Source organism: Strix aluco, chromosome 24, assembly GCF_031877795.1.
Source record: "Strix aluco isolate bStrAlu1 chromosome 24, bStrAlu1.hap1, whole genome shotgun sequence".
Lineage (NCBI taxonomy): Eukaryota > Metazoa > Chordata > Aves > Strigiformes > Strigidae > Strix > Strix aluco.
In genome coordinates this window covers 3,453,452-3,467,742 of record NC_133954.1, presented here as the reverse complement: position 1 = coordinate 3,467,742, position 14,291 = coordinate 3,453,452, and the positions used below count along the sequence as shown (strand labels likewise).

At 53.1% G+C, this 14,291-nt stretch overlaps 2 protein-coding genes across 2 annotated transcripts; one reads left to right on the top strand and one right to left on the bottom strand.

Annotated features, from left to right (window-relative positions):
• Positions 1 to 7,334: 7,334 nt before the first annotated feature.
• Positions 7,335 to 7,640, bottom strand: LOC141934212 (feather keratin Cos1-2-like). Its single transcript, XM_074849549.1, has one exon. The coding sequence runs from the start codon at positions 7,638 to 7,640 to the stop codon at positions 7,335 to 7,337; it is 306 nt and encodes a 101-aa protein (XP_074705650.1).
• A 3,761-nt stretch (positions 7,641 to 11,401) lies between these two features.
• On the top strand, positions 11,402 to 13,933 carry LOC141934000 (uncharacterized). The gene is made up of 4 exons (XM_074849146.1): positions 11,402 to 11,453; positions 11,924 to 12,271; positions 13,166 to 13,296; positions 13,817 to 13,933. The coding sequence occupies exons 1-4, from the start codon at positions 11,402 to 11,404 to the stop codon at positions 13,931 to 13,933; spliced, it is 648 nt and encodes a 215-aa protein (XP_074705247.1).
• The last annotated feature ends 358 nt before the right edge of the window (positions 13,934 to 14,291 follow it).

The following is a 14,291-nucleotide window of genomic DNA, read 5'->3' as shown; positions in this document are numbered from 1 at the left end:
AGTATTTCATCCACCTCTCTGTCCTGGTTGGGTGGCCTATAGTAGACTCCTACTACAACATCTGCCCTGTTGGCCTTCCCCTTGATTCTAATGCAAAGACACTCCACCCTGTCTTCACTACACATGTGATCGAAGCAATCCTAACAGTCCCTAACATACAGCGCCGCGCCACCCCACCGCCTCTCCTGCCTTATCTGTCCCTTCTAAAGAGCTTGTGGCCATCAACTGGCGTACTCCAGTCATGGGAGACATCCCACCATGTTTCTGGAATAGTCACTACATCATAATTTTCCTGTTGCATCACAGCTTCAAGCTCCTCCTGTTTGTTACCCATGCTGTGTGCATTGGTATAGATGCACTTCAGATGGATTGATGTCCCCAGCACCTTTTTGCATTTAGAGGTCCTAAGTCCGGCCTGACCTTTCACAGGTGTTAACACAGTTACTGATCCATCAGTATCCCTTGCATCTTTGGTGTGCTGCATGTCTACATCCCTTACCTCCACTGAGATGGCAGGGTGAGGGTCATCACTGCCACAACAGCCCACAAGCTCTGGTAATCTACCCTGGGGCTTATTTCTGGGAGTTCCAGTTTTGTCCCCTTCCCCCTTCAAACCTAGTTTAAAGCTCTCTTAATGAGTGGTTTCTACTTGCCAAGTCAAATTCTCTATCATTACTTGATTTTCTAAAGTCATTAGTCCTGGTAATAGGAAACTTTGGAGCCTCCAATCAAGTTGGGTACTGCTGTGGAAGGCCCTGTCCAGGTATCAAGGTCTTTTTCTGTTTCGGTATCCCTTTTAATTTGTCCCCAGTATCGTGCTTTGATTGGCCTCTTTTTCCATGTACTACATAGGGTCAGTAATCCTAAAGTTACTTGTCTAGTTATTGTACTAAGCTGTAGTCGGGTAGTCCAATATCCATTTGATGTGACCCATGTCGTGTAACGTGGAGACAAAATTCCTTGTTTACAATCTCCATTTGAGAAATTTTGTTTCTTACAATATTCTGTCATCATCAAAGTAGAACTTAGGATTGATATTTTACTATGATTTAGGACATTGGGGCACCTCCAACCAGCTCTGCTGTCATAAATAGGCTTCGTGCCCCAATTAAAGCACCAGTCTACCTTTCCTATATACCTCCAATACCCATATACCTCTTATAGATCTTCTAAAGGTCTTGTCCAAACTTTGACTTTTTTCCTAAGGTTAGTACATTCTGGAGCGGTGGCCCCATTAGGCACTTTGCTAGCAGTAACACAGAGTTCCAGTAATCCTGCAGCCTGTCTGCCAGAGGCCCAAAAACTGGGCATTTAAGGGTTGTGATCCTTAGGGACATTGTTCCTCTGAACCCTTCCCGAATACTGTTCTATTATCTCCTAATCTTCAAGGAGTAGCATCTTGTAAGACATCACTACCTCTTTGTCTACACTTGTTCTCTTTCTCTAAATAATAGGAGACGTTAGCCCGTTCAAAGGCTTTTTCGATGTTGTCATATTCCCCTATCAAAGATGAATTCATTGGTAGAACAGCCCACGGGATAGGCTGACTAGTTGAATGAGGAAATGGGATGCGTGCTGTAACACTAGTAAGATTATGCATTCTACCAAACCCTTGTATCAAAGTTAGAATCAAGTTTTCATCTAAGTCTGCATCGGCCTCCCCCCGTCTGTATCAACTTCTGCACCTCCTGAGATCACCACAAGAGGTGTAACCCAGGACTTCATGATTCCCGGGTTAATTTTAAGCGCAGAAGTCCTTCTTGTTTAACAGTCCATTCTGGTGGTGTGGCTGGCTTCGTCCTGCTGTGGTGTATCCACGGGGTGACTCCTTCAAGCTTGACAGCTGTGTAGGTGGTAAATAAAATCTGGAAATTTCTTCTCCTTGGATGTTTCCCAACTCTGTTGTCCAGCCAAGATGTTCTTTTTTATCTGCCTTGTTTGAGCAATTCTGCCAGGATATATCTATTCTCAAGATTAGGATATTTTCTCTGTACACATTAATCACTAATTGTTATAGGCCTCCACTTGCAGACACCAACCACACACACACACACATGTACGCACACAGAGGTGTTGGACTCAGCAGATTAATCTTCTGCAAGTCCTGTCTCAAAGGTTTCAATGTGGTTGAGGGGAGAATGATCTGCACCTGCTGTGAGGGGGAGATGCAGATGATGAGAGTAACATGAACAGCTTGAGCCCATTCACACACAAAAAAGCTTTCTCCCTGCTCTCCATCTGTCCTTGAGAACTTTGGACTTGGCTATGGGGTTTGGCCATGGGATTGAAGTGCTTGGAAGGCTAACTAGATGTGGGCTTATTGCTCAGTGAGGATGGGGACCTGGTGACAAATGATAGGGAAAAGGCTGATGTACTCAATGCCTATTTCTACTCAGTTTTTACTAATATGGCTTCTCCTCAGGCTCACCACATCTCTCAAACTTCCCGCAGGCTCTCAGGGAATGAAGCAGCACCCACAGTAGAAGAAGAACTCAGGAGCTCTTACTCTCATCTGGATATACACAAGCTCATGGGACCACCTGAGATGTATCCAAGGGTGTTTGAGGAGCTGGCTGGACAGTCTCTACTCAGTCCCTGGAATGGAGATGGAGCAAATACTCTCAGAAGCTGTTCCTAAACAACTGAAAGGCAAGAAGTGTGTTGGGAGCAGCTGACATGGGTTTACTGAGAGCAAATCATGCCTGAGCAACCTCATTGCTTTCTGTGAGGAGGTGACTGGCACTGTGGGGAAGGGGAGGGGCAGTGGATGGGCTGTACATGGATTTAAGCAAGACCTTTGACGCACCCTCATGGGTGCACACACATGCACACCTATATGCACACCAACGTATACACACGCACAGACATGCTCACACAGACAGATATGGGTGCTGTTTGGGAATTTTTATTGCACACTTTCAGGCAAATTTAACACATACTTTTGGTTAGATATGAAAAAAGTCACCACCACCAAATGATCAAAATATTAGAGTGTTACCACCATAATAATTTCTACAAGGAGTCTGCAAAGATGCGTCAGGAGCCGATTCCTTATGTGCACTGGCACCAGCACCAATCCTGTGAGGGCTGGCATGGAGCACCTCAGCCTGGCATTGGGTCTGTCCCCCAGCACCTGCTCTGCTGCCCAAAGGTGGCCACTGAGTGTTCACATTCCAGCACTGCTACAAGACACCGCTGCAGCTGTTTCTTCTCTCCTCACCAAGGGAAACTGCACTCCCTTGCAGGGAGTCCTTCTGACTCTGGCATCCCTGCTGCCAGCCACTTTCACCCCTTCTGCACCTGGGCCTTCTTGCCCTCCCTGCCAGATCATTCCTTGGTCACAGATCACCTTCAGTGCACACACAAATTCACACACACAGGCACAACCACACACATGGTCTGACATGCACCCACAGAGCAACTCATACGTGTCCCTTAGAAAGAGGGGTGTGCACACATGTTGCCAAAGGAGCCCATGTTCATACCAACATGCACAGCCACCCCCCCATGCCAAATGTACGCACAGATAGTCAAACACATGTATGCTTACACATATGCACATTCCTGCTCTAAAACTCCAAAACGAGTCTTAGAGTTCCTCTGCCAGCTTTTACGGTAACATTGCATGCATGCATTTGCATACAGATATACATGCATGCTCCTCTACACACATGTACACACACAAAAGCACACATCTACATCACCTGTGCCCACACAATTACATACATGCTGACCAGTCACACACATTCATGCTCTCCTGCATGAAGACATGTGCATGTGCTAAAATACATGCACAGTCGTGGACACACTTTCCCAAACACACACAGAGAACATCTGTGCACACCAATGTTTGTATGTGTATTTCCGTGTGTATGGGCTGCAGCCCCACAAAGAATTCACCAGTTACACGTAAAAGAAAAAACAAATCCCGCATGTTAGAAACTCCGGCCTGAAGTTAGTGACCTCCTCAAGGGTCTGAGACCAACCCCTGCCCTTGCAAAGGGAGCGGTGCCACAGTGACACACTCATGTGGCAGCAGAAGGGTGTGTGCCTGCGACAAGCCAGACTCCCCTCAGGCTGCAGACACTGAGGCTGGTGCACCAGAAGTGATGTAGTAGTGAACCCACCTCTAGACTCACTTTAAGGTAAACACCCTCTCTTCAAAAGGCAGAGAATTACAGAAGCAAAAATAATTTACAAAGCAGCTGAAAAAATGGTTTGACTACTCTGTGAATGTTCATGTAATTCCCCCCCTCCCCCCCATTTTAACTGATGTGCTGGTGGTTTTTCTTGTGTTTTGCATGCAGGTGCAGGTGGTGTACTTGCCTGCAGGGAGAGGGAGCTGCTTGCAGTCTCCTCGGTCATCATGAGCTGGCTGCGTTTATCCTGAAGCCAAAGTTCCTATATGCAAAACGGTTTCTGCACATAATAGCACAAGAATAAGGAGAGTGCATTTGATTTACCTGCCAAGGTTTTGGTAGCGGAAGGGCTGCAGGGGTGGCTTCTGTGAGAAGTTGCCAGTAGCTACCGCCATGTTGGACAGAGCCAGTAACAGCCGGCTCCAAGGTGGACCTGCTGCTGGCCAAACCTGAGCTCATCAGCAACGTTGGAAGAGCCTCTGTCACACCATATTCAAGGAAGGGTAAAAGCCTCTGCACAGCAGCTGCAAGAGAAGAATGAGAAAATGTGAGAGAAACAACTATGCAGACACCAAGGTCAGTGAAGTAAGAGGATAAGGAGGTTCTCCAGGTTCTGGAGCCATGGAGAAGACAGTGGTAATGCAGATTGTCCCCCTGCAACCCATGGAGGACCACAATGGAGCAGAGATCCACCCTGCAGCCCACAGAGGACTTCACCCTGGAGTAAGTGGAGATGCCCTGAGGATGTTGCAGCCAGTTTCTGTCAGGAGCCAAGCTAGAGCAGACTCCTGACAGAAACCGTGACCCATGGAGAGAAACCCACACTGGAGCAGGTTTTTTCCACACCATGGGAACAGACTGCACTCCTCCTAGTGCTGGGCCACAGTCCCCTGGGAAGGCAGGAGGCTGTGCCCATACCCCTGAGGCAGCACAGCAAACACAGAGCAGCGGCCTCTGACTACTCTGGCAGGATGACACTATGGGGAGCAGCTGCTATACCCAAAACCCAGTAACCTACGGTCCTGCATCAGGACCCAGACGCTTTCTTTACAGGCCAAGAAAGGTTCTTGAAAGGCAAATGTGTCTGCTGGACAACCCCAGCTTCTAACAATGTTTTACTAGTTGGAGAGGTGTCAGCATGACGCAGAGCAGCCAGTCCTGCTCTGAGACTACAGTCCTGGAGGAGGAGGGCTCTGCGTGTAGCACAACACAGCAGAGGCCAGGATCACCTCAGGTTATCTGTTACATGGATCCAGAACTCCTCAACGTACAACGGTCTTCAGGTGAGGGTCACAACACCCTGCCAGTTGTTTACTTCATGTGAACAAATGCCAGTTCCTGAACCTGCTCAGAGCAGCTTCTGCATCCCTGTTTCTTAGGGCCTAAATCAAGGGGTTGAGATGGGGAATAAGAACAATGAAAACAAGAACCACTGCTCTGCCTAGTGACCCTGCTGAAGGGGGGTCCCATGTAGATGAAGACACATGGGCCATAGAAACAGGCCACAGCAGTGAAGTAAGAAGCACAGGTTGAGACAGCTCAGTGCCTGCCTTACACACAGCAGACACACAGCATGGTTTAAATCACTATTAAAAGACAACCAATTCTGGAAACAATACCCTTAGTTTGAAGTGTAAAGCCTGCATGGCAACTGTGCCCTTATCCTAAATTTTCCACATCTCCACAGTTGTGCATTCAAACTAGAGGTCATGCCAACAGTCAGTAGCAGAGCTTTGGCAGTGTTTCGTCCAAAGGGCTTACTCATCTGTCAGAAAAAATGCCATCCCTCCCTCTTCTACAAGGACAATTGCAGACGGTATAATCATTGCGAAGGACCTGAGGTACCTTCTGCTTCTGATAAGGTCTAGTCTGGTAGCATAGGAGGTCTATATGAGATGATGATGATGGTGATTAGCAGCATGACGAGGGAAAAAAGATTTCAGACATGGAAGTGAAACGCTGCTATAGAGCTTTTGTCTTTCAGATGTTCTGAGCTGTGCTTCATGAGCTGTAATTCCCTCTTGATGAAGGACATGTGTGGGGGGATTTCCATTCTTCCACTTGTACACTTTTCTCAAGGCATCTGGATGTTCACATAGGAAATAGCATATGAGAGTGTAGTGTCTGCTGAGACACATTTCCACCGATCAGAAGGATTTACATGTAATAAAATCCTCTCTCCCCACAATGGCAGCCAGTTCCTGAGCACAAACTCTCTGGAGGGACCAATGAAGGAGTCAAGAGCTCTGCACTTACCCACAGCTCTCTTGGGAAGTGCACCCAGCACCCTTGTCCTCACTGATCTTCATGTTCTCCTGCACACTCTGTCTCAGAGCAATTAGATCCCCCTCAGAAATACACTGTTTCACTGTCCCCATTTCTGTGCTGACTACCCTCAGCTCCCACAGGTGTAGCTCCAATTTCCAGCCTCAAGACATTCAGCAGCATGGGCGACTTCTCCCTGTTAGTCCCGTCCATGTGTGCTGGCCATGGCCCCTAGATTGAGTGGTAGAGGGCAGATGAAGGTGGAGGAGCAGCTCTGGGCCATCCCAAGGGCTCTTCCCTTCTTTACTACTCTTGCCATTCTGCAAAGCAAATCACCTTTCAGAGCCCAAAGCCAACCCCCTGCCAAGGCAGTGCAGCTCCAGCCATAGCAAGAGGAAGGCTCTTGCTCAGGAGCTGATGGGGCTGCTGAGCCCTCAGAGCCTCCTGCCTTTCTGGGCATTTGTGCACAGAGACACAACAGGGCAAGGTCTCCTTGTGCCCTCACCCCCTTCCACCCAGAGGAACACCCTTCCCCTTTGGCAGCCTGGGGAGTGTCCACACAGGGAAAGACCACATGGAGGCCAGGCTTGAATGCAGCAGAATTTTAATGAGTCCAAAGATGGAAACAAAATCACTCGAAGGGGAGGTCAGCAGCACAGCAAGCCCTTGAGGCAGCTGAGAAACTGCAGTCCTTGGCTGTAGAGAAGTTCCTGCATGATGTCTGGTCTGCCTGTCCTGAGGAGGAAGATGAGATAGATGGCATTACATAGCTGTCACTGTGGTGCATGAGGGGAGGCAGTAAACAAAGAAAATGGAAAGAAAGGCAAAACCATTCAGCTATTCTGAAAACAACCTCCAAAATCTTGATCCTCTGCCCAGCACCAGGCTCTGAGTTCCTCCAGGTGTCTCCTCCAGGCATTTCCAGCACCTTTAGCAGGGGGGGCACCTTCTGCCACAGTAGCGGCTGGTAATGCAGGAGAGGTCAAAGCCCCCAGAGCTGATGGGCACTCCGTCACAGCTGAGGATGCTGCCAACGGCAGCGGAGGTGGAGGAGCCCACAACGGTGTTCTGTGGGAAGGAGCTGAGGATGGGTCCGGGCAGGGTCACCACCACGGGGGAGGGCTGGATGACGACGGTGGAGCTCTGGCACTGCCTGACACAGGGCTCATTGCAGCTGTTGGCCAGCGGGGTCGGGCCACAGGGCCGGCATGGCAGGCACTGGTCGTAGCAGGACATGTCTCTGAGGGTGGAGGTGCACCTGGGTAGAAGCAGGGAGGAAGCAGAGCACAAGGGTGGGTGAGGGGCTTCCTTGATTACCCTGTCACAAAGGAGCCAAGTCCACTGCTGAGTAGGGAGCTGGAAGCTCTGCCAGAAGCCATATCGTCTTCATGCCCACAAAAAAGAGCAGCCTGACCCAATGAAGATCTCTCCTAATTCATAAACCGAAACCGCCTTAACTTGCCAATCTCTCTGTACGCAGACCTTGTCCTCAGTTCCCTCTGTCATGACAAGAAGACCCAAACCCCAGGACAGGACAGAGCAATATCAGCTGGGATGTCTCTTAAGTGGCAATCTCACTGTGGATGAGGAGGAAAAGGGGCTTCACACTCACCTGGTTCCCAAGCAGAAGGAGCCAAGAGAAGTGCATGAGAGAGCAGGGACTTGGGCTGCCTTTTATACCTGCCCTTCACTGCTGCAGGACCAGAGGCACCTTTGCAGAGGTAACAATTTTCTGACAAGCTCATCTTGAATGCAAACCATCGCAGCTAATGCTATGGGCTGTGCTTTCATTTCCTGCACTGCTCCTTTTCATTTCCAGGTTTGTGCCATGCCCATTCCCCAGTGAAGGCTTGTTCTGAGCACTGGGATGAAAGGCTCCAGGATTTCTAGGGCAGGAATGCAGCAGTGCTGGCAGAAGACTCAGCTCAAGTGTTGGATGTTTTTAGTGCAGACAAGTGATGTCAGTCTGGGTCACTCTGGTGGGGCTATTTGAAATGTTGTTTCTGAGGAAGAAGCTCCAGCCATCCTCAGATGGATACCGTGGGCTCCCATGCATGAGATTGTTCCATGTAATTTTCTTTTCCTGCCTCCTTCTTCAGCTCACCTCAGTTGTCTCTTTTTGTTGCCTCCCCAGGTGTAGGTGTTATGCTACTGCGGTTTGACCCCATCCTGCCTAACACTTGGCATGCTCAGCAGAGGACATGGTCCCTTGTGTTCCCATCTGTGTTCTTTCCTTGTCTTTACTTGTAAGCAGTGGGGTTTTTTTAATGCATCTGGGAGCATAGACTTGTGTATACTGCCATGATGGTGTGCAGGAGCCTCTTTTTTTATGTCCTTGTGTGTGTCCTTTATGAGGAGAGAATGTGCTGCTCATGGCAGTTACACTCTCCTCTGCTCTGTCCATGAGCACCACAGAGCAGCAGGTTCCCAGGGTCAGAAGGAGCCTGAGTGCAGCTGAACGGTGATGGCACCAGCCTGCTAGAGATGTGTCCAGGGAAGACGCTCTGAAGTGCAGCCCCTGGATCCTGAGACCTCCTGTTCCTGCCTCTCCAAAGCTCACACTCTGCTGCTGCCGATTTCAGGCCACTACAAGGATGGTTTCACTCCAGCTTGGCTCCTTAGTTTAATTCAGTGTAACAGCAGTGGGAGTGCCTCAGCACGGCTGGCAGTGCCCCCTCCCTGCCTCTCCAGGCCAGGACACGGCTGCTCTCCCCAGCTCTAGAGAGTTCAGAAGGACGGGGATTGCTTTCTGGGCAAGGAGAAAGGCTGAGGAATCCTGCTGACCATGTGCTGGCCATCCCTGAGTGCATCTGCTTCCCGTGCAGTGTCGGTGGTGTCTGGGCTGGGACATGGCCCTCTCTCAGGTCCCTGCACATGACAAATGTATTTGTGCATCCCATCAACCTGGTGCTGTATCAGGCAGGGACGGAGATCTTGGAAGAAACAGGTACTGAATGAAAGGAGCATGAAGGCTGATATCGCTGTGCTCTGAGTGGCAGTGACAGACCCTGTGGGTTTCACAAGGAAAGCCAAAGAAATTATGATGGCTTGGGATTTCAGACCATAGAAAACTTCCTGCCCCACACTGGAATCTCACTCTGAGTGCCCAGCAAATGCCCCGGGCAGGGAAGGGGCATTAGATTCGACACCACATCCCCCAAAGTCTGCTGCTGTCCCACAGGGCTGTCAAGAAGAGACTCTCTTTCCAACAACGGCTGTGTACAGTGGGTAAATGTTCTAAGCCCATCTCCCCTCCTGAATATTTGTCTGCCTGGGCTCAGGCCCAGCTTGGACACAGTGCAGCCAAGGCTTCCCCCCTTCCCTTGAGTGACCTCGGGGAGATCAGTGCCAGGGAGCTCTGCTGGGAGAGCTCAGCCAGGGCTGATTACCCTCTCCATGGAGATGCTGCTGAGATGAGGCTCTTTTGTAGCTGAGGACCACCCTCATTGCTTTCTGAGGAGTTAAAAGGCACAGTGGAACAAGGAAAGGGCAGGGGAGCTGCATACCTAAAGTTTAGCAAGACCTTGACAGCCTGTCTTGCACTTCCTTTATGAACGAATTTTTGAGAGATGGGTTCAGTGAGAAGATGATCAGGTGTTTGAATATTGGCTGGACTATGAGGCTCAAAGAGTTGTTGATGAGTCAAAGCCCTGCTAGCAGAAACTTACTGTTGGGCTTTCTCAGCGATCAGCAGGAGGATCGATACTCAAATGTTTTCATGAACACCACGAGTAGTGGGAACGTCAGAACTTCCTGCGAGTTTGGGGATGACACCCAACCACAGGCAACAGGCAGACACTGATCTCTGTCAGCCAAATTGTTCCCGCAGGTGCAGGAAATAAGATTTCAAAGGAAAGAGAAAATATGGACTAGACTGTGGACGTGCTCTAAGACTCCGTAGGTATTTTCCCTCCACATGAGACACCTTTGGAGTGAGGGAGAGGAGGGAGGATCAAGGGCTTGTGAGTCACGGTGTCAGCTGGGGAGAGAAGCTGCCTGAGAAGTGCTGGAGAGGAGGGCTGGGTTTGTCCTTGTGTTTGCAGGGAGGAAGAATCCATCTGGCTCCAGAAAGGTGCTGTTTCTCTCCCAGACCACATCCCTGCCAGCAGCACTGATTTCTCCTCTTATGCGTTCAGCTTCTCCCCCTGTACTTGTTCCACCTCCCCCGCTTGCACAACCTCCCCCTGCCTGCCCTCCTTGCCCCGAGAAGTGCCCGTCAGCACTTGGTTCTTCCTGCATTTTGCCTGGCAGTCGACACGTGCATGGCGTGGCCTGGAGACTTCACCTGAAATCTGCCTTTGCCTTTTGTCCTGATGGAGGAGAGCATCCAGCAGCAGAACCGCGTGCCCTTTCCTCCCACATCTACTCTTAAGTGCCCGGTTTTCCAATTCGAACACACAAAGATTCCCGCCACGCCCTGTTGCCATGCCGTTCCCCGTCCCCTGGGGCTCCTTCCAGGGCAGCGGCGTTCCCGCGGCCGAGGTGGCGGTGCCGGTGCCGCCTCTGCCCGCACTCCCGCACAGCCCGTGTCGCTGCGGGCAGCTCCGCTCCGGCCGGTCTCTGCTGCGGCGCCGCCTCCTGCTCGCTGCGCGCTCCCAGCCGCTGTTCCCGGGGCCGCTGCCGGCCTTTCACGGGCCCCTCGGCCGACGACAGCGGCTCCGAGGGCAGCAGCAGCCCGAGGGGCCCCCGGGGCGGGCTCGGAGTGCTTCTGGGATGCCTTGTCCCCGCGCAGCAGCAGCGCCCTGCACCGGGTTTCAGGAGCTGCGGCAGCGCCGGGTGACCCCGCGGAGACTCGTCCCGTCCCCGTCTGCGCCGGCCACTGCGGGGGGACCCGGGCTCGGCAGCGCCGCGTTCCTCGCCCCGGGGGCAGGGCTCAGCCCCGGGGCGGAGCTGGCGGCGGCCGAGAGGAGCGGAGGCGGCGGAGAGGAGGCGCCGCGGCCGGAGCAGAGAGCCGGGGCTGGCGGGGGGCAGCGAGGCGCGGGCGGCGGAGCGGCGGGATGCGGCGGGGCCGGGGCGCAGGGCTGGCGGGGCTGGCCGCGGTGCTCCTGGGTGCGCGGGGCTGCCGGCGGGGCCGGGGCTAGGCCGGGGCGCGCCTGTGACCCTCCTGCTCCTCTTGAACCTTGTTCCCTTCTCTGTCCTCCCATGTGACCCCAACTAGGTCATTCCCTCCGAGCTTGCCTTTCTATTCTCTTACAGCACTTTTGCTCTATCTATCCATTCATGCATCCATCCAACCATCCATCCATCCATCCATCCATCCATCCATCCATCCATCCATCCATTCTTTCCTCCCAGCCAATCTCTTTTCCTCAGTCCATTCTCCTCTTCCTCACTCGGACTGTCCTTCCAAACATCTCTCATACAATCCTGCCCCCAAACAACCACTCTCAGAGAAACTGTCTCTCCATCCCGTGTTCTCAGATCACACCCCCATCATCTGTGAAGTGTCCCCTTCTCCCCTCTCCCGCTGCACGACATGTTCAGCTGAAGCAAAGGGATTCTTCTTTTCTCCTCGGCAGTGGCTGCGGGCAGAGCCCAGGTGCAGCAGGAGCCGTCGGCAGAGACCAACGAGGGCACCGGCGTCACCATCAACTGCTCCCACCCCAACATCCAGACCGGGGAGTTCATCCACTGGTACCGTCAGCTCCCGGGCCGAGCCCCCGCATTCCTCGCGTTCATTTTGAAAGGCTCCAAAGATCTGCAGGCCCCGCCGGGGCGGCTGTCGGTGGCGGCAGACCGCCGGTCCAGCGCCCTGTGGCTCGCCCGGCCCCGGCGCGGGGACGCGGCGGTGTATTACTGCGCGCTGGGAGACACGGGGAGAGGAGCCGGGGCTGCGGCCGGGCACGAACCGCCGCGGGCGGGGCCGGGCGGGGCCGGCGGGGGCGGGGGGACAGCCCCGGGCGGGCCCGCCAGGGGGCGCTGCCGCTCCGCCCGCCGCGGCAGCCTCACCCCGCCCGGCCCCGCCCGGCCCCACCGGACCCCGGGCCGCTTCCCCCGCCCGCCCGGCCCCGCCACCAACACCGGCACCACCAGGCCCCCCCAGCAGTCAAGGCCTGGCCTCAGCACCTCTTCTCATTGACGGCCGCTGCGGGTCTGTGCTCCCGAGGCCACCAAAGAGCCGCGCTTGGGCAGCGCTGCCCAGGGACAGGCAGACGGGCTGGGCAAGGCAGGCAGGGCAGGGCGGGCTTTCCCCCAGGCTCTCTTGCTGCCTCCCGACGGGCTCAGACTCTGCTGCCTAACGGGGCATCCTCGGGCCTGTCTGTAACGGCCGGCCAGCTCTGCCTCAGAAATGCCTCGCCCAGGGGACAGAGTCCCAGAGCTTTTGCCCTTCCCGGGCACATGCACCAAGGGCTCCCCCAAGGCTGTTAGTACTGCCAACAGCCTCCCTGCACGTTCGACGGAGCCAATTAGTAACGGGGCAATTAAGAAGCCAACGCACCCAGGAAGTACCCGGTGCAGCAGAGCTCCTCCTGCCCACGGGCAGCCGGGCAGCCCTCGGCTCACACGGAACATACAGGGCCCCTCCTTGGGCTCCGGCCTTTCCCCCCGAGGACAGCCAAGGGAACCCCGAGCAGGTGCTTTCCTCTGCCCCGTCCCCACGGGCACTCCAGGGCTGAGTTGCTAATGCAAAACTTTCCTTGAGAAAGAACAGCCAGAAATGGTTCCACATTTTGTTACTTTGTAAAATCTCTGATATAGAATGAAAAACTCCAGCTACAGGCTGTCACGGATCTTTCAAAATGTTTCTGCTCATATTACAGATTCATCCCACCGAGTCAGGAGTTCAAGCTCCACATCGAGAGGAGAAGCAGATGTCGACGTCACAGGCACGTTCAGGCGCTCCCCTCAGTGGATCAGTTTTGAGACCATGAGCCTGTTTGACAGGATTCAGGTCTTTCTGATTTGAGGCCCAGGAGACACAGGAAAAGCCTGGTCTGGGCACCTGAGGTGGGTTAAACTTGGCTGGGTGCCAGGTGCCCCACCAAGCTGCTCTATCACTGCCCCTCCTCAACTGGGCAGGGGAGAGAAAATATTACCAAAGCCTCGTGAGTTGATATAAGGAAGGAAAGATCACTCAGCAATTACAGGCACAGGCAAAAACCACTCACTTTGGGGAAATCAGTTTAATTTATTGCCAATCAAATCAGAGTAGGATGGTGAGAAATGAAAAACAAGTCTAAAACACCTTCCCCCTTCCCCTTTTCTCAGGCTCAGCTTCACTCCTGAATTCTGTGCCTCATCCCCCTAAGCAGCACAGGGGGATGGGGAATGGGGGTTGTGGTCAGTTCATCACACATGTCTCTGCTGTTTCTTCTTCCTCACACTCTTCCTCTGCTCCAATGTGGGGTCCCTCCCATGGCAGACAGTCCTCCATGAACTTCTCCAACGTGGGTCCTTCCCATGGGCTGCAGTTCTTCACTGGGAAGAGCCTGCGGGCTCCAGCCGTTCGCCTGGGAACCCTGTGTGGCTCAAGTAGCCAACACAGCTCTTCAAAGTCCATGGTCAGAGGGTTCCAAGGCACAGAGTGAAGGATCAGCCATGGTGCCTGTCCCAGCTGCACTTTGTAACTCTGTTTGCAGGGAACTACTGGCAGGGGGACAAACAAGGCAGAGCCACAGGCATGGCCAGGCCAGCACATGGATCAGCCCCATGGTCACATGGCATCAGCCCCTCTTGTCCCTGTTTCCAGCTCTCCTCCCATGCCTGCTCCAGGACAAACTGCCTTGATCTGTGTCTCTGCTGCTTCCCCTAAACAACCCATGCACAACCCCTTGCACAGTCCCCAAATGCTTTTCCACTGCATCCCATAAGGATTTCAATCCCATTGCAGGCAGAAACACCCCTGAGTTTATAAGATGATCCTCTCTTCTCACTCTCCTCAGTGGT